The 19,562-nt window shown below is 54.5% G+C and overlaps 1 protein-coding gene across 1 annotated transcript in view; it reads right to left on the reverse strand.

Annotated features, from left to right (window-relative positions):
- Positions 1 to 19,562, reverse strand: part of COL27A1 (collagen type XXVII alpha 1 chain) — a 143,668-nt gene that overhangs the window by 51,193 nt on the left and 72,913 nt on the right. The window contains exons 17-27 of the mRNA XM_057724123.1: positions 18,937 to 18,990; positions 17,656 to 17,709; positions 16,968 to 17,021; positions 14,225 to 14,278; positions 14,042 to 14,095; positions 12,291 to 12,335; positions 11,076 to 11,129; positions 9,345 to 9,389; positions 4,544 to 4,597; positions 2,644 to 2,697; positions 2,370 to 2,423 (exon numbers count right to left, since the gene is read on the reverse strand). Of these exons, the coding sequence (XP_057580106.1) occupies positions 2,370 to 2,423; positions 2,644 to 2,697; positions 4,544 to 4,597; positions 9,345 to 9,389; positions 11,076 to 11,129; positions 12,291 to 12,335; positions 14,042 to 14,095; positions 14,225 to 14,278; positions 16,968 to 17,021; positions 17,656 to 17,709; positions 18,937 to 18,990 (576 nt within the window). The remainder of the gene's footprint in view (positions 1 to 2,369; positions 2,424 to 2,643; positions 2,698 to 4,543; positions 4,598 to 9,344; positions 9,390 to 11,075; positions 11,130 to 12,290; positions 12,336 to 14,041; positions 14,096 to 14,224; positions 14,279 to 16,967; positions 17,022 to 17,655; positions 17,710 to 18,936; positions 18,991 to 19,562) is intronic.

Below are 19,562 nucleotides of genomic sequence, written 5' to 3' on the forward strand. Positions count from 1 at the left end.
CAGAAGGCATGCAGTGCGTCACTGGGAAATTTCAGGAGCCAAGTTTCAACTCAGAGGCAGTAGAGTGCTTAAAAGAGCACACTTTCCACCAGAAAACTGGGTTCAAATCCCGACTCTGTCACTTACTAATCCTGCGACCTTCGGCAAGTGACTTAACCTCTTTGGGCCTCAGTTTGATCATTATAAAATGGATATAAGAAGAGTCCTTGCCTCCTAGAGTTTCGAGGAAGATGAAAAGACCTGGAGATCCTCAGTAAAGGGTCTCTGTCAGCTCTCTCAAAGGGAGAGGGGGTCAGAAACTGAGGATGCCAGGACCTCACTGTTCTCCCTCCAAAAAAGGGAGATAATAACCTTGACTGACCTCAGTGGGCTGTAGGAGAACTGGATGTGAAAGTGACTGGAAAAGCGGAAAATGCCAGTCAGATGTGAATGGTATCATCAGAAACGTCAGTTCCCTGGTAATAGTCTTACTAATAATAGTGGTAATTACTGTATCCAACAAATAGCGATAGTAATTATTATTGTTACCATTCACCAAGCACTTAGCATATGCAGGTAGTTTGCTAAGCATTACATCACGCGTGGTATCATTGATTTCTCACAACAATCTCATAATGAAGGTGGTATTGCACTGACTCACAGATGGGGAAACTGAGGCTCAGAGATGCTATAAACCTTGCCAACAATCACACAGCTGGTAAAGGGGGAGCCAGGATTTGACTCACATGTGTCTGATTCTGAAGCTTTCTGGACATCCATGCTATCCTGCTTTCCCAGTGGCACTGGGGGCAGCTGGCTGTCCAAAAGAAGCCCCAAGAGATCCAAGGGTCCAGCCCCACACTGCAACAGAGGAGGGTCAATGGCAACCTTGGGCTCTGAAAGCGGCAACTCACTGTCTGATTTCACCATGTCAGAGCCAACACATTGAACAGATAGAAGCACTGAGGAAATGGAATGAGGAGGAGGTCAGTAAAGCCTTGGAGGCAGGGGATTCAGAGGAGGCCTGCACTTTCCTTCTGTGTGGACATCCCCACCGTTTTCCCACATCCCACTGGCCTTCCTTTTTGTCCCAGCAACTCTTTTCTAGGCTTTCCTCCTCCCATTGGACAGGTGGGCAGACTGAGGCTCAGGGAGGCCTAGGTCCAGGGCACAGCTAGAATTGGATGATAGACCCCTAGCATCCTTGTTCTCTGGCTTTGGCCCTACCCTGGCCACCTAGCACTGTCTGGCACATAGTAGAGGCTCAGTAAAAGTCTGTTAATGAGTGAGAAGACTAGACAGTGATTTATTTTTTTTTTTTATCATTTCTCTAGGACTGAGCATAGGCACAGCACACAACAGGTACACAGAAAAGTTTGGGAACTGAGTTAGCCTTGCTTCCCTAATTGGCTCAGAGACCTGGTGTGGGCGCACTTCCCTTGCGTTCAAACCATCAAAGGCTCCGGCTCCCTCCTTCACCAGACTCCAGGGAGCCCCTCAGTCTGGCCTGTGAAGGCACCAGAACACATCATCCCCCAGCCTTGCCCCAGGATCCTGTGCTGGTCCCCCTGCCTCCACATCCTCTCCATCTGCCTGAAGCCCACCCCTCCACAGCCCCTCCCCCCAGAGTGAGCCTCTGCTTTGGCCAAAGTGAGTGCCCCGCCCCATCTCCCTCCATCCTCCACCAGCAGAGGTGGAGGGACCAGAAGCTCCATGTGCTCTGGGTGAGAGCCACCCCTCCCCCACCCCCACCTCACCCCCGGAGGAGTAGGAGGGGCCCCTGAATCCGGGTGCTCCTGGCCACACCCTTCCCCCAGCCCTCCTGCCCCTCCCACCTCCCTGCCTTGGGATCCTCAGGAATATCCCTGGTTTCTCAGTCATCACGAGAAGCCCAGGACCTCTGCATCCTTGGACCCTCATTTCCCATCTTCTTCCCTGCTTTCTCCATAGCAGCTGTCACTTATCTATTGGTTTCTCCCCCCCGCCACGCCGGAATACAAGCTCCTAAAGGGCAGGGACAGCTTTCTGCCTTGTTGACGGCAGCTCCCGGAGTGGCACCTGTGACACAGTATTTCCTGAGTGAATGAACAAAGCAACAGAGGTGCCAGTGGCCATGATACTCCCTTGCAATGACCATCCCTACGTAACGAACGTTAGTGCCCAATTTCATTCCACACACACACTCACACCATCCTGACCATGATTATTTTATCTATTTTTCAGGTGAGCGAAATTTAGGTGCAGAAAAGTTCCATGATCTGCTCTGGCAATACAGCCGGGGAGTTGAGGGACTGGGATTCAAACCCAGGTCTGTCTGACTTTGAGACCTGGACGCCTCACCGTGACTCGACAGTGGGTTTGAGCTCAGGGAACGTGAGGGCTCTGCTTACCGGAGGCCCAGGCTCTCCGGGGGTCCCGACACCACCTGGAGTTCCAGGATGACCCTACCGAGAAAGAGACGAAAAAGAAGGAATCAGCTCTGGCACGTGCCTCTTCCTCCTGCAGTCCTGCCTCAGCCGGCTCAGCCCCAGCCCAGGGCCTCCTGGAGGGAGAAAGAGCCAGTCATCGTGAACGCCCGGGGCACGCGGACGCAGGCAGAGGAGAGCAGAGCTGTCACCGCGGCTGTGACAGGAGAAGGCAAGGGGGTGCAGACTTGCTCCTTACCATCGACCCCTTGGGTCCGGGCGCGCCTGGGGGTCCCATCATGCCCCGGTCACCCTGTGATGGAGACAGCAATTCAGGGAGGTCATGGCAGTGGGGCGGCTCTATGGGGGGCAGGTGCAGAGGGCCCTCCAGAGGTTAGAGAGGGGCAGGGACTTGTCCAAGGGCCATAGCCACATCACCGAGGATGGCGATGGGGGAGGGGGCAGTCCTGGGATTTCAGTCAGCAGAAGCCAAGACCCCCAGCAAGACCTAAGAGGCCTGAGCATCCACTGCGCTGTGCCACACGGCAGGCTTCCCTTGGGCAGGGAAGGTCCAGATCAAAGATGTGCTACACACATCGTCCCCTTGGATCCTGGCCCATGTTACGTGGTCTTCATTAGGCCTGGCATCCCCTGGGCTGGGCTTGCTGAGCCAGAGATGACAAGAGAAGGCATTTCTTTTATTCTCCCCACCCCCTGCCCAAACCCAGATGAGATGCTGGAGAATCGGAGATGCGACTTAATCTCTCTTGACCAATCCAGATAGATCAGGCAGAGACAGCAGAGGTAGCAGACAGAGCTACGGCCGGAAGGCAGGGGCTCTGGGTTTGGATTCTGGCTTTATTTGTGTGAAGCCCTGTTTCTTGCACCCACACAGCCAGCAAACATTTCTTGAGCATCTGCTATGTGTCCGGCATGATACGGCAGACCTTGAAGACACGATGGCGGGTAGAAACAGACAGACCTCGCTCACACGGAGTGAGACAGAGTGTTACAGGGAGATGGACACAAAGCACCAAAACAGGTGCAAACTGGGGTAAGTGCAGTGAGGGAGTGGGTCTCGGTGCTAAGGCGTTTCACTGGGGGATCTGACCCACCTGGGTACAGGGGTGTGGTGGGGAAGGCTTCCCTCAGAATGCTGAAGGATAACTGAGAGTCATCTAGGCAAAGATGAGGGGATGGGAAGAGTGCACCTGGCCAGGGGAACAGCATGGGCAATGGTTTGCAGGTGAGGAGGGACACGGAACGTTCGAGCAACCAAAGAAGGCCAGAGATGGCTTTGATATTGCACTGGAGTTATCAAAGTTGTTACCATGGAGGCAACAAGGCAAAGGGTACACAGGACCTCTCTGTGCTATTTTTTGCAACTTCTTGTGAATATAAGTATCTCAAAAAAATGTTAAATTTGAAAAAATAAGAGGAAGAAGAGAGAAAAGAGGAGGAGGAGGAGGAGGAGGTGACCAGAAGGTCTGAGACACAGAGAATGACAAGAGGGAGGCACGGGATGAGCCTGGAAAGCTAGGTGGGGCCAGATCAGAACCTCAGTCTTTCCATCTATCCAATGGGAATAATATCAGCTTCCCCAGGAAGCCCTCCCCTCCAGCGCCCATGGTGGGAAATGGGAAGCCACAAGCTATGGGCTGGAAGCCACAGTGGGGCAAAGTGTGGCCATGGGACCTGAATGTGGTTCTCATCCCAGCTCTGCCACTTCCTATTGGGTGACTTTGAGCAAGTCACCTCCCCTATTGGAGCCCTGGTTATCTCGTCTGTAAAACAAAGCTGCTGGCATTAACAAGGCAACCTAAGGAACTGGGCTCCTTTTTTAAAAGATGAGTTTTTGCCTCGCTCTGTTGCCCACCCTGTGCAGCACCAGCGCACGGCCGTGAGCAGCCCAGGCCACATAGGTGGCTGTCACATAGACATCTAACTGCGCTTGGAGGTGCGGGCAGGGGGGCAGGGCGGAAGCCCCAGGGGATGCTGGGACAGGGGACAATGGCTCTTTGAGGGTCTGGAAGGCCAGGGAAGCGAGGAGAGGTCAGGGAGAGAGGTCTGAAATCCCCAGGGCAACTGGCCCCTTCACCTTTTACAAATTTCAAAGCACAAGCTCTATTTGCTTAGATATCTCTGCCAACATGACTTACCTTTTCTCCCATGATTCCTGGCTCCCCGACTAGACCAATGAATCCCAGAAGTCCCTGTAAGAAACGTGTACACAAGCAAGAGAAAGAAGGAAGCAACGTGAATTTAGGGATGTGCTGAGTTTCAAAGGCAATCCACCCGCATCTTTCTTCCACTGCAGCTCTCTCCCTGCGTCCTGCCCCGTGCCTGGTAATCCAGCCAGCATGGGGCTGCCACCAAGGAGAGAGCTGCCTCTCTTTGGGCACTGTCCTGACTTCCTTCACTCCACCAGATGGTTCTGATTTCAGAGCCAAGCGGTGGGGCCGCTGCCAGCATCCCTGGGAGCGCCACACATTCTTCCCGTGCCAGAAGCTGGGAGGCGGCCGCGTTTGGGGAGGGGGTGGGATGGGGGAGTCGGGGGATGGGAGTGAAGGTCCTTAAGCACCGCTGGGAAGAGGCCTGCCTGTGAGAAATCTGTCCCCATCATTCAGGGCTCTGGGGCTGTTTCAAAGAGAGAAACAAACCTGCTGGCCAGGATAGAAACACCCTAACAACGCTTGCCAAAAAGACCTGATTGAAATCTGGGCAGTGAAGACCTTTTTACTGTCTTGTGAAAGGCTTCCTCTCCTTTCTGAAAGGGCAGACACACACACACACACACACACACACACTGTGGTTCCTGTTGCTCTTTTTAACTCCACTGGGTGATAACTGGCCTCTGTGTTCCAGGGTTCTTCTAGGTGGCTGCGGGCCTTGCTGCCGCCCTGAGCAGGCAACTCGCTCACGCTCAGTGAGCGTGAAGGGCTTAGTTAGGGGAGTGACCTGAGAAGGCAGGCAATTCCCAGTTCAGACCCCCACTCTCTTCTCTGCTAAGGAAAATTCCAGCAGATGGGGGTCCAGTGTGGTTCAGGGGTGCAAAAGTGGCTTTGGAAGAACCCAGGTTTGCAGCCAAGAGTTTCTGGGAGAATTAGAGAAGACTGAGGGATGAGTGGATTTGCCCCATAAAATCTGCTCCCTGTCCCCAAACTGTATCCAGAAAGGAATAAGACCTTGAACCTGATCAGACACAGATCAGAAGTTGTACACTCAGGCAGCAAAGCTGGCCAAACTGCCAAGAGACTAGAGTGAAGAAGAGGCACCCAGTTCCAAAGCATCACCTCTGCGGGGCTGAGACAGTTTTAAAGTGGCAGCTCAGACCAGGACTCTGTGTGTCTTGCGGCTGCAGCCTAGGATTCAACTCCGGTCTGTGGGGCTCCAAAGCCCACGCACCTGTCAGTCACTCCAACACGTGTGTGGCCATGAGCAGGGCACAGATCTCCCTGGCACTCCAACACCATCACTATACAAGGAGGGTCCTGGTTCTCTGGGTTCAGAGACCCCTCAGGATTGAACTATGAGGTGAGAAGGGTGAGGTTCAAGGTATGAGATCATGGCTAATAAGTCACGGAAAATAACCAAGTATTTGTCTTTTGCAACAACTTACTTTAAAAATTAATTAGATCATGTTCAAGGTGATAGCAATATTAATAACAACAGCTGGCACTTACAATGGGCTGAGCCCTGTACCTGACACTTTATCTGTGTCATCACCATTCAATCTTCAGGCTTGTGGACCCTGGGCAAACTGCAGAGCCTCTCTGAGCCTCATGTGCGGAGAGAAGGGACTTAGGATAAAGGGCTCTCCCTACCTCCCAGGGTTGTTCTGAGTATTGGCGATAATGCATGGCACATGTAGGCACTCTATAAATGTTAGTTCCCTCCCATTCTATTCTAATTTATTTTCAAAGGGCACGGGGTCAAGACAGAGGCCTGAGCTCCCCGCAAGGGAGCAGTCAGACATTTAGAGGATGCCGAGTAAAGGGAATAAAAACTACTCTGTTAAGAGGACCCTGCCCGACTGGCCCAGAAAAACAGAAATTTCATAGCTACTTTAAATTTATGAGTTGTTGGGTCCTGGAAGGCAGGCAGGTCATAAACTTCAAACAAGCAGCCAAACAGGACCCTAATGAATAAGGACCATACAGCAAGTGCCCCATTCCCCACCCCCATCCCAGGACACCCCCCCCCCCGCCCCGCCCCCAACCCCGGGGGCACTGTCCAGGAGCATCCTGCCTGGCACCCTGTCCCGTGGGTGGAGCTGAGGCTGGTCCAGGGAAGCTCGCCCCCGAGGCCCAGGGCTCCCACCTGGCGGGGCTGGCGGAGGAGCAACTCTGACAGCTGTGAGTACAGTTGGCTCCTCTCGGCTGGCACGAGGGCAAGGGGGAGGAGGCGGCATTGTCAGCTATAGCGGGCACTGCACAGACGGGGTCTGAGTCCCCGGTTTGGTGGAGGAGGCTGATCCGGTCCTCACGCAGTCTACCCAGAAAGCCTGTTGTCGACCATGGGGTTGTTCTCCCTCCCTCCCTGCTCTCATACCACACTCTGCTGGGTGCTGGGGATGCAAGTGGGACAAGACAGTCGCGCGTGGATCCTCTGCTAGACTAGACATCTCAGGGTGAGGTGTTTAGACGCCTAGCTTCCCCCAGGACAGAGCTTCTTAAAGGCAAGGACCATAAGCCTTGCCTTGTAATTATCTTTGTGCGCCCAGCACCTAGGACAGGGCCTGGCAGGCTGGCTGCGCTCTAGCCGTTAGAAAACTGCAAGGGCTCAGAAGGTCAAGGTCAGAAGGTCTCTTTGGGGCAGGTCATGGGAATCCAGCAAGCCTGAGTGTCAATTTGGGCTCTGATGGTTATATTACTGCCTAGGAGGTCTTGGGCAAATTACTTAACTTCTCAGAGCCTTGGTTTCCTCATTTGCAAAATGGGGATAATAATACCTACTGTCATAGGGTTGCTGGAGGAACTGCCGGTGATGGAATGGGAAGTGTTTGGCACACAGCCTGGTCCCTGTAACAGGTACCCAAGAAAGGTAGCAGATACTGTGATTACAAGGAGGTCCTTATACTCTCTCCTGGGGATCCTCTGATTCTGCCATGAACAGGAAATGCCTGCTCTTCCCCACATTGGGAAGGGGCCGAGGGTACAGTGGGCACGGCACCCTAGTGTGCCTAGTGGCAGCCACCGGGCTCCAGCCCTGCCTCACAGCTCAGACAGGTCTCTCTTTCCTGCTCAGCTGGCTGGGCAGCTAGGAGAAGGCTCTACTGAACAAGTGAGCCTGGGGCTGCCCCAGGCCGGGTTCGCACTCTTCCTGGCCCCAGCTTTGCCACTACCTCACTTGGTCATCTAAGTTAAGCCCATTCTCCTCCATGAATCCCAGACTGCCAACAGACTAGGATCCAGGGCTTCTTCCCTTGAGATCCCTGTAAGGCTCCAAGGATGGATTTCGGGGGGAGGTCCATCAACTTGAGTGGGAAAAATGACAACTTTTATTTTCACCAACCTAGTTGAAATTTAGCATTTCCCTCAAATATGAGTGTAGGCAACAAACCCACAGCACCTGTAATGGTCACAGATGTGACCGCTTACATGTCACATTACCGGCACTGCTGCAGAGAACACAAAAGGTATCAGTAAGGCTTGTCACCACTTCCAAATGGAGGTCGCTATTGAACCTGCTGTTAGATCTTGTTATTTAATGCAAGAATGAGGAAGCAGATCTTTCGGGAGATCAGATCACATTTTGACGTATCGTCACATCTGTATTTCAATATAGTTCCCTTTGCAGTCCTTCATTTTGTATTTTCTGCATTTAAAAGTTCTCTGTTCTGAGAAGGGGTCCATGGCCTTCACCAGCCTGCCAAAGGGGTCCAAGGCACAAAAACGTTTAGCACCCCAGGACAGAGTGATTTCTAAGGACCCTTTGTGTCCTGCCATCTTAGGATTCCGAGTATCTATTTCCCGAAGGCCTCACCATGAGCATAACTATGAAATTAAATTTGCTGAACGTATTGCCTTTTTTTTCCAATCAGGAAATATATCCAGGCCACAGCAGCCCTTCTAAACTCCCGGGCTTCCCACAGAATGCGCTCGAATGACACTGGAAAGGTTTCAAACATCCAGTCCTCCCCCTGCTTTAATTCCTTTCTTGCCCCCGACAGATGTTGCCGGCCCGGGGAGGAAGCTCATCGTGTGCGTGACAGATTCTTCTGGGTCCTCAGCATCGTTGCTCCTTCCTGCCAGAGGCAGCCCCCCGCAGGGTTCAGAGGCTGGGGTCCTCCCTTCAAGGAGTGGAGGAGACCGCCACCTTCAGACCTGACTGCGAGCCCAGAGCTTCAGCTTTCAGGACGCATGGGGCTGCAGAGGGGGCACTGTGGCCAGCCATCCACCCAGCAGCCTCCACACCAAGGGCCCTGGACCTCGATACTGAAGGTCGTGATGCTCCAACCTCCTTTTCAATGACCACTTGCAACCTCCTCTCCTCTCCAGACCCTGACCCGACTTCCCGACTGGCCAGAGCCACCGGTTTGAATTTCATTTGCTTTATAATTTAGGGAATGCCTGGACCAAGAGCTCCCGGCAAGTGGCTCTGCTTCTCTGGCCTTAGGCTCCCCTGTGAAATCGAGCACGGGCGGCGACCGTGAAGGGCTCTTCCACTTTTCACGTTCTGGGAGCAAAGTCACGTAACATCTTTGGGCGAATGGCCCCAGAACATCTGCAGAGTCAGGCCGTGGGGAACGGCCACTGTGACTGAGATTCATGGCTTTCTCATTCAGTGACTGCACCTCCCTGAGAGCCAGAGTCTGTCTGTGTCAGTGGAAGGAGGGGATGAGCGAGTCTACCTCTCCCGCTGGGATGGGGATGAATGAGGGGTGCGCGCACGCATGCTTCCCGCAGCGTAAGCGCTCAGTAAAAGGAGCCATTGAGCTCTGAGACACTGGTGACTCACCTGCTCACCCACGGGCCCCGGCCGTCCAGGATCTCCCGGCTCCCCCTGCAGAGAAGCAGAGGAGGGTCACTTGGGAAGCGTGACAGGAGTCCAGGCCTCGCCGGGGACACCCCAGTTGATTGGCCTGAGTCCCCACCGGTGGGGATGGCCCAGGGAACTCAACCTCAGAGTCTGCTGCAGAGACGCCACACAAATGGCAAAGCACACTGGGGCAGAACCTCCGGCCCCAGGGATGACCCTAGTCACCCTTCCCTCGGAGTGGCCCTGGGCAGATTGCTTGGCACGAGATGTATATCTCATTTGGACCCTTAATCAACCCATTGTGTGGAGATAGAAACGGAAGCTCAGCGTGGCGAAGCGGCCTGCTCAAGGTCACATAGCAAGCTGGAAGGCGCGCTGGAACTGGAACTTTGGCCTAACTGATGGAAATCACCATTCCTACTGCACCAGGCTGCCCACCGCAGGGTGAGCAGGGAGCTGGGGAGCCAGGGCTCCTGGGTGCCGGACCTAACCCACCAGAGCTCTGCCACCAGCTCCCAAGTGACTTTGGTGGGTCTCGTCTCTGCTCTGGGCTTGGCATCCCCAGCTACAAAGAAGGAGAATCAGACTCATTTGTCTCCAAGGCTACCTCCAGCTCTCGTACCAGGTGGCCATCCGCGGCCCCATCTAGATGCCAGCTTTATCCCACGCGGGGCTGGCGCATGCTCCTTTTGCAGTCACGGCCACCCTGGTGAGCAGACCCGTGGGATAAGTCCACCCAGCCTATGTCACTGCTCCCACCACAGAAACCCAGCTGGTATCTGAGGGAGAACAGCCGAGACCTCAGAGGGCAGGCTGTGGGCTCGGACCGGCCAAGAGTTTGGCTCACAAATGCATGCGGTTGACTGAGATCCCGGCTCGAGCCTCAGCCTCCCTTCCAGCTCCTCCCCCAGAACTCAGGCTCGAGACCCCCAGAGAGGCCAGACAGACACAGACACGGGGGCCATTTCCCCTGAGGGGAGGGGACGTGGACGGCCTGGGTCCCCTAGCTCTGCCCTTACCCTCTGTGTGCTTGCCCAGCTGTAAACTTGGCCCCGTAATCCCTGCCCAGGACAGCTGGGGATATCCAGCCTTCAAAGGGAGTCCCTGGAAAGGCATTAAGCTGCCCATGTGTTGAGGATCATACTCTCCTACTGGGGCAAGTTCTCTTTTAATAACTTTAAAAAAACTGTTAATAAATGAAATGCATATTTATGGTACATGGTGGGGAAAATATAGAAGCCCAGAGAAGAAAATGGAAATCTCCCATAATCTCACCACCCAGAGATAACCCCCGTCCACACTGCAGCCTTTGCTCTCAGCCTTTGGCAACGTGGTGCAACCAGCCCCTGCCACGGGCTCATCCTGTGCCCTTCCACTGTATGACCTGCTTCCCATACCCCCACCGTCACCCCTGCAATACACTGGTATTTTCCTGTCTTGTAGAATCTTCCAGCACACCATCTCTGGTGGCTGCATTGTACCCCATTACTTGAACACCATCCCACTGGTAGACACTGAGATTCTGTCCATTTTTGCCTCTCTGTTACCCATACATGCTTTGTGATAAATGGGGACCATCTCCATTTTTCACAACAGGGCAGGGATTCAGGGGTCATCCTAGGGCCTCATAGGTTGGCTCCCCACTCTCCTCTCTTCCCCAGGCATTCTCTCCTCTCCCTCCCCTGCCCAGTCACTTCCAGGTCCCCTCACCTTCAAGCCATCTGGGCCAGGCCTTCCAGGAAACCCCTTTCTGCCGGGTTGACCCTGCAACAGGAAGAGGTGAGTGAGAGACGCCAAGAGGGGGCAGGGATGCAGAGCCCTGATGTCACTGGGCTGCCAGCTGTCCTTGGGGATACAGGGGGGGCCTGCAGCTGTGGGACCCTGGGAAGTCTCCGCTCCCGGGCTGATCTTGCTTGTTAATGGGATGATGAAACCTGCTTTCGAGGAGTGAGGAAAAGGAAGGGACTGGAGGATAAAGGACACAGGGGAATGGAGAGTTTATGCCAGTGGTCCTCAAAGGGTGGTCCAGGGTCCCCTGGGGGTCCCTGAGACCCTTTCACTGGAGGTCAAAACTATTTTTATAAGAACATTAAGCTGTCATTCGCCTGTGTCACTCATTTTCATGAACGTAAGTGGAGTTTTCCAGAGGCTACATGCCACGCGGTATCACTCACAGATGGAACACAGGGGCAGACTGGTGAACCCAGCTGATTCCTATTAAGCCAGACATTAAAGAAATGGGAAAACAATGCCACTCTTTTCATTAGATGATTTTGTTTTGGAAAATATAGCTTTTTTTTTTTTTTTTTTTTTGTAAAACTTTTGTTAACATGAAACGGGTTTGTTATGAACTTTGAATGAATTGATAAAAACATTCAAAGTTTCTCACTTTTAAGTACTCATACCGATAGACGTAACCCACACAAAGAAAAGCATTTGGAGTCCTCAGTCATTTTTAAGACTGTAACGAGGTCCTGAGACCAGAAGCATCCACAAACTGCCAATTTATGCAATCGCTACTGAAGGTGGAGTGGCAGGTGCACCTTCTTTCTGGGAGGCCACTTGGAGCAGTGGAGAGAATGCAGTCAGGTTCCAGGCAGGGCATCCTCGCTTCCTGGCTGTGAGATACTGGGCTTCGCTTTTTGAGCCTTGAGGGCCTTGAATGAAACTAAGAAAGGCAGTGTCTCTCTCATGAGAGCGTCAAATGAATGGAAGTGGATGCAAAGCACCAGCACACAGTAGGTGCACAAGAACCGTTTCCTGCCTCTTGTCTCTCTCCTCTAGGGTCTGTCCCAGCTCCATCCCTGGGAGGCCCGAGGCCCTCACTGATGACTTCTCTCCAGAGCGCCATCCAGATGTTTCCCACCTGCTCACAGCTGGTTCAGCAGCAACAAATCCAACCTCTTCCAGACCAGCAACACTCACCTCCAAGCCAGGAGCTCCTGGTGGCCCCATGGGTCCCTCATCTCCCTAGAATCCGGAGACACAAGACAGGGAAAAAGGAGGAAGTTAATCTAGCGGAAGTCTTGGAGAACTTGACCTGTTAGGAGGGAAAGGGGTGGGCACAGGAGAGCCCGCCTGGACCTAGAAATGGTGCACCTGGGCCCCCTGCCTGGCCCTACCCAGGGCAGAGGCCTAGAGGCCAGGCTACACGGTGGCTTCTGTGTGAGTGGGGCTCCCGGTGCCAGGTGGATGTGGGATGCCCAGGCTGGCAGTAGTGCTGGGCAGGAGAGTCAAACCCTGTCATATGCCGTGGGAGTAGAGCCCTGGACTGCAGCTCAAAGATACGGGTGCTGTTCTGAGCTCTGCCATCTACTCGGTGGCAGCCCTTAGCCTCACTGTGCCTCAGTTTCCCCATCTGTAAAATGGCGCAGGGCAGAGAGGATCATCCTAAACTCTGATGAGAGCCCGGGTTCCTGGAGGAGAGCCATGATCTCTTATTCTTTTTTGAAGCCCCACCCCTCCTCCCCCCCACAACATCACTCAGGATGGCTGTGTCCAGCATCTAGTGGGTGTGTGGTTCATGAAAGCAGGGAGGGTGGCATGAGGGAGGGAACAGATGGAGGAGTGAATGAATGTATGAATGGACAGATGAATTAATGAGGACACAAGCAAGCGGCAGGCGTATGGAGGGTCTGCTTGAGTGGTAACGTGCATGTAGACGGAAGCACGGGGCTGGTGCCATCTTTCCCTCCCAACCTCCTTCCCACTTCCTGCCCATGGAGACGCCTCAGGCCGTCCCACAGGCTCAGGCAGCCTCCAGACTGGCCCCTCTGGCATGCCAGGCCTGACCAAGAGGCCCCTTCCAGAGCCACCTGCCCCCCCACCCGCCAGCTTCCAGGAAAGCAGCCCCATGTGGCGGCTTGCAGAGCCAGCACTGGGACCCCGCCAGACCCGGAACCAGCCTGAGAAGGAGGCCATGTCAGCAGATGCCTGCCTGTGGTTGTGGTGAGTCTGGGCCTCCTGCACCCTCACCCAGAACTATGTGTCATGGGGGCCCCGGGACCTGAGCTGAGGGGTGCAGGGGAGGGCCTCGTGCACGGGGAAGATCGGAGGCCAGCCCATGGATGTCCTGCAGCCCTCCACCTGGTGCTGGGAACCGAGGCCCAGAGAACTTGTCAATCCCTGTCATCATGAAGAGTCAATAAGCGAATCTTCACTCTGCCACTTACCACCCGCACAAGTCATGTCATTCTCTGGGGAGGCCCCAGGCAGCCCCCAGGAGCCCAGAAGTTATAGCCTAGGGTCCCTGCCATGGGCTTTGGGCTCGGCAGACCTGAGTTCGAATCCTGATGCTGCCTGCCACTAACCATGGGACCTGACAGCCTCTCTTTATTCCCTTGAGACTCGAGACCTCACCTGAGTGGATGATTCCTTCCCCCCCATATCAATACCCCAATAAAGTGTGCAGTGACTCTGAGAGAGAAAACCCCAGGGCAATGGGGTTGCCGTGGTGGCAGTGACCCGCCGGCCAGGCTGGGACAGAGAAGGACGCTGGAAAGGCCAGGGGGCAGGGCTGTAAAGGGTCAGCTGGAGGTGGCCTGAGGTGACCCTGGGCCCTGTGTCTCCCAACTGAGGGGCCCTGACCCTCAGCTAAAGCCTCCAGGACCCAGGAGAGAGCAGGCTGGGGGCTGGGGGGGTGGGGATGGGCAGGGCATAGGGCCAGACGGTCTCACCTCGGGCCCCAGCTGCCCACGGGGTCCCGGCAGGCCTCGAGCTCCAGGCTTGCCCTGGTGAGAAGGGAACAAAGAGGGGTCTCAGAGGCAGCACCTCCATCTCCATCACAGGTTGGGAAGCAGGCCTGTGGGTTCCACAGTTGTCAGTCTCATCACCTGGAGCCCCCCCAGGCAGGGACTCACCTTCACACCTTCTGGGCCGTTGTCCCCAGGGGGGCCAATGTCTCCAGGGAACCCCTGAAGGGAAGCAGAGAGCAGGGGTCACCCAGGGGACTATGAAGGGAGATGCTAAGACCCTAGGTCTTGGAGGGGGACCAACCTGGGTTTCCACCTCATGATGTGACCCTGGGCAGGTCAGCTATCACAATTCTAAAACAAAGAATCAGCCCCTACACTCCAGAGAGTTGCTGAGAAAATTAAGTAAGAAAATGTAGGCAGGTCTTAGCACAGAAACAAGCATACAGAGAAGACTTTCCCAGATCCTGGTCCTGGGGCAGCCAGGGCTTCTGAGCCAGCTGTCCTCTGCTCTGAGAAGTGCCATCCTTTATTGCAGGGTTCCTGTATGTTCTGGGTTTGTTGTGACTTTGAAAGGCTATAAAAGCACTGATCTAGTAAACCTCAGCTCATATCGGAAGCTGAAATCCCCACTATCCTTGGACTCTGCCCCACACCACCAATAAGGGGTCACTGCTCCCAACGGATGATTGTGCAGTGGAAGCTTCTTCCTGACATGCAGCAGAATCTCCTCCATTCCCCAACAGAAAAGGCCTGCCCTTCCCTGCTGCTTCAACGGCTTCTAGTCAGGAGCCCAGGGCCCCTCAGTCCGGCTGCCGGTGATCACTAGGATACCCATGCTTCTCTGGGTGTGAACTGACCAGCACAGGCCAGTATAACAACATCCCCTTCCTTGTTTTAGGTGTAATACCTCTGTTAATTCAGCCTAGAACCCCATTTTCCTTCAGGGCAGACCAACCACTCCCTCAGTTTCCTGCCAACTAGAAACCAAAGCCTTCTTACATGAATCCCTGAGGCCAGAATGCTCCCCAACTTCGCCTTCATAAGTGGCTTTTTTCCCTTCCTCTTTTGAGCTTTTGGTAACTCCCATTAAATTCCAGCTGAAACGTCCTCTCACACTTCTCACTAGTGAATTCAAGAACGGTCCTGAATTTGGAGCTAACAAATTCTGCCACTACCTCTCTGTGTGCCCCCTGGCAGATTTCTAAGCTTCTCTGGGCCTCAGCTTCCTCATCCCTAAAATGCTAACTGTAAAATCACCTAACAGGGCTGTTCTGAGAGGCTTAAAGATAATAAGGTGAACGTAGTGCTTGGTTCCGTATTTGGCACTGGGTAAGCGCTCAAGAAAAATCTGCATTCCAAAGGGTTTGGGGTCCTGTGTCCTGGGAAAACAAGCCTGCTTGGGGTGGGCCTGTCTCCAGGGAGAACTTGAAGGTCAGGATGCTGATCAAATTCTGATGCTCACACAGATGGGACCCACTGATGAGTGAAAAAGCTCATTCACGTGGGGCTGGGGAGTGGCAGCCACACCCGCGGTCTGCGAAAGGAGGCAAAGATCTGGGAAGGTGCCGACATGCCCGTCGGCTTCTGTCCTCAGCTGAGCAGAGCCATCTTCTGGATACTGAGTCTGCCAATCCAAAAAGAACACAGAGATGGGGGAGGCAGACCCCAGATCTGTCCAGGGACCCAGGAGGGAGCCAAAGAGCAAATAAAGACCTTCTTTGCTACAAAGAGCAGACCCTGAGGAAGTCATTCCCCTGCTCTGTGACTCAGTTCCCTCATCTGTAAACGGTGGCAGCAATATCTCCCTCACTGGTGTGGTGGCCATTCACCCAGTTCTCATCCTGAAGATAGGACGCAGCCTCCCGGCACGAGGAGGTGCCTGACAAACGTGAGGCAGCAGGCTTTCCACCCGCACTGGCCAGACTGCTGGGAAGCCCGGACTCGCAGAGAAGTCTTTTTCCACAGTGACCAGGGGAAGGAATCAGGGCCATGGAAGACAGGCCAAGTCCATTTGTCTAAAGATAGGACTGTGTCACAGCCAAAGTCAACACAGGGGAAAGTAAAACTTGAGGATTGCAGGAAACAGTCCCTCATGCATCCGGGCGATACCAGGAGCGATCTTTGGAAGGATCTGGAGAACGCGGCAGGGCCAGACTTCTGTCTCTGAGACCTCATGGATGTGCAAGGCCCCAGGGAGGTATGTAGGAGTGGGGTGGGGGCTAGGGCTGACCTAGAGCCCTTGGCACAGACAGTAGCCCCAGCACGGTTCAGCCTCTTCTCCAGGGCTGGTCCCCGTATTGGGGGTGGGGGGTGGGAGGAACAAAAGGGGCTCGACTAGCTGCCTCTCTCCTTTGTACATAAATGCGAGTCAGAAACTCTTGGGTTCTACTGACTCAACTAGAGTTATAATGTTACTTGTTTTATCTGTCCTCTCCATTCGAACACCAGAGTTTCACACTTGTTTCCTGCTCCCACACCTGTGAGCTCGGAGCCCTGCACTTCTCCAGGGTGGCCGTGGGCAGGTGGAAAAGTTCCAGGGCTCGGAGCAGTTTGATGCCTCAAACCTCAGTGTAGAGAATGTGCGGAGCTCCCGTGAAGGGTCCAGGCAGTAGAGTTCAGAGGGGTTTTCTGATGCTTTTTTTTCTAGAAACTGTAAAGACAGCCAAGAAACTGGGGAGGGTGTCTGAGGCCAGCTTCTGCCCCACTGCCGCTGAGAGCCTCTAGGGAAGCCAGGAGGCACAGAGGCAGAAAAGAAAAGATCGCTGGTCTAGGAATTCTTATGCTCAGCCCCATCTCTCATTTGCTGTGTGACCCCAGGCAAGTCTTTCCTTGTCTCTGAGTCTTGGTTTTTCAAGGACAACACCCAGTCCCAGTAGCAGCCAGATACAGAGAAATAGGGTTTATATACCTCAGGTCCTGGGGGCCCAGGAAACCCAATGGATCCTTTGTCTCCAACTTTGCCCTGTGGAAGAGAAGAGATTGTGCAAGAGGCAGGAGTGAGCAAGGGTCCACCTTCCCCAGATCCCTTGTATTAGCCCCCTGGCTGGGGGTGGCTGGAAAACTCAGGAGAATATGAGTGAAATCTGCCTAGATAACTACAAGGAGCTACTGTTCAAACCCCATCTCCTACACTTGCTCGCCACAGGATCCAGGGCAAGTCACTTCACTTTGGAATCTCACTTTCCCCATCTGCAAAATGGGAGCAATAGTCATTCTCTAACTCCTGGGGTCGTTGGCAGACTTCAGAACGGTACAGCACAGGAAGGATCTGATGCACAGTGACATTCAATAAATAAATGACACCCACTGCTATTATTAATAACGTTACTATTATTTACAAGACATTGGGAGCCCTGATTCTCACCAGAGCTCTGCCAGTGACGGATGCCTATCTGTGATGCTGTGTGTGCTCCTGCCCCTCTGGGCCTCAGTGTCCTCATCTATAAAATGGGTGAATCTCCATCTCTGCTCTGCTCTATTTGCCTCCCAGAGCTGCTGTGGGAAGAAATGAGATCCTGGATGTGAAAGAATCTCTGGCCACATTCTGACCATTTTGAGAGTGTGAGGTTGGGACTCACAGAGCAGAAGGTACTTACCACAGGCCCTGGCTTCCCCCGTGCACCTGGAAACCCTGGCAATCCCTGGCTCCCCTGAAAAAGATGCAGAGCAAACTTGGGTTAGTAAAGACCAGAGATGGCCGGATGAACAGCTGCTTGCTCATCCTTGGCAGCCTGAGGCCTGGAGAACACCCACTTTTCGGGGGAGGCTGAGCTCCCCACTCCTTTCCCCTGCTTGCGAGCTCCCGCTTGGCAGCCCCAGAGGCTGGGACCTGGGGATGCAAAGGCACAACGGCAGCCCCTGTCCCCACCAGATCACCCTGGAACCCAGGCCCCTAGGGCTCCAAGCAGGCAATGCAACATCCTTGATGCCTGGGGAAGCCTGGAGCCAGGGGCCCAGATGGAGAGGCAGCCAGGCCTGCGTGGCTCACAACCCAGAGACATCGAGGCTGGGTCAGGACAGGCCAGCCAGGAGGGAGGGAAGAGGAAGAGGGAGAGCTGGCCAACATCTGGGCCTTGTTGACTGGCTGGGGGAAGTCCAGATGTGGCCACATGGTGCCGGACACAGGCAGAGAGGAGCTGGCCTCGGCAGGCTGCCTGGGTTCCTCAGTCGGGCCAGCTACACACTCAGATGTATCTTAAAAGTTCAGCATCCTGTGCAGGACCCTGAGCTGAGCCCCTCGGGGCCAGCCGGGGGCCCTTTCCTAGGGAACCTGCTGTCTGGCAGGGGGCTGAGCGCAAGTCCCCATCAACCAGAGGAGAGGCGCTGCCGCAGGTGAGGAGCACTCAGGGACGGTAGAGGAAACAGCATCCACGCAGGGTTCTGGGGCGGGGCCGGGCCGTGCACAGGCGGGGAGGAAGGTGTGCCCAGCGAGGCTGCAGCGTGTGCACACTTGAGGTGCAGTGGGCAGGTCAGTGAGGCTGGAGCACAGGGCTGAAAGGGTGAGGGGCAAGGAAGTGTCAGAGGGTCCTGTGCACTGGGGGCCCGCGTGCTGCACGAGGAGCCAGGACTCCACTCTGGGGGCAGTAGGGAGACACGGACGGGCTGTGTGCAGAGCAGAGCTGGGCCCTCAGAACAGTTCTGTGGCGGTGAGCAAGACAGACTGGGAGGGAAGAGGCTAGGGCCTGGGAGTAAGTCAGGAGGCTGTTGTAAAGTCCGGGAAAGAGACAATGACAGGGTAGACGGAGGATGGATTAGACAGGATTGTGTGAAAGGAAGCCATCTTACAGGTGGGTCCTGGACCATGACAGGCCCTGGGAAGGAAGCCAGAGCCAGAGAAGAGCAGGGCAGGGGGCAGTGGATGAATCTGTTACAATTACCTTGTCTCCTTGGAATCCGGTATCTCCTGACACACCTGGAACCCCTTGTTCACCCTAAATACACACCAGCAAAGAAGGTTATGATGGAGACCACGGCGGGTTCTAGAAGCCTCCCCCACATCCAGACCCACTGGCAGGGTACAGCTTTGCTAAGGCTGTTCCTAAAGTCGATCTGCCCAGCAGCAGCCTTGTTAGAGAAAAGGGCAGCCCCCAGCCCTGCCCTGCCCGGGAGGAGCCTGGGTGGGGAAGGCGGGGCCCTGGGGGGACAGAGCCAGGTCTGCCTGGGGTTGCTCAGGTGGCTGAACACTCCACTAACAGAAGCTAAACTGCCCAATGTCACCTGGCCTTGCTGGGAGAACAGAGACTTGCAGTTCAAAGGAACTGTGTCTTCACCCTTCAACCTCTTCCTCATCAACTGATGTCACACAGAGGAACGTGCGGCCTGGACGGTGGCCCCACACCACTGAGGGTTCTGAGTGCTTGCATCTGTTGCTTGATGTTTTTCACCACCAGGCTGTGAGCTGTCATTTCTTCCTTCTGTGGGAGTTTCTATGCCCACAATCTGCTTTGGTCTACTTCTAATTAGCTGCTTTTAATCAGCTATTGCATGAGAAAACAGAGAGCCT

This window comes from Hippopotamus amphibius, chromosome 2 (assembly GCF_030028045.1).
Source record: "Hippopotamus amphibius kiboko isolate mHipAmp2 chromosome 2, mHipAmp2.hap2, whole genome shotgun sequence".
Lineage (NCBI taxonomy): Eukaryota > Metazoa > Chordata > Mammalia > Artiodactyla > Hippopotamidae > Hippopotamus > Hippopotamus amphibius.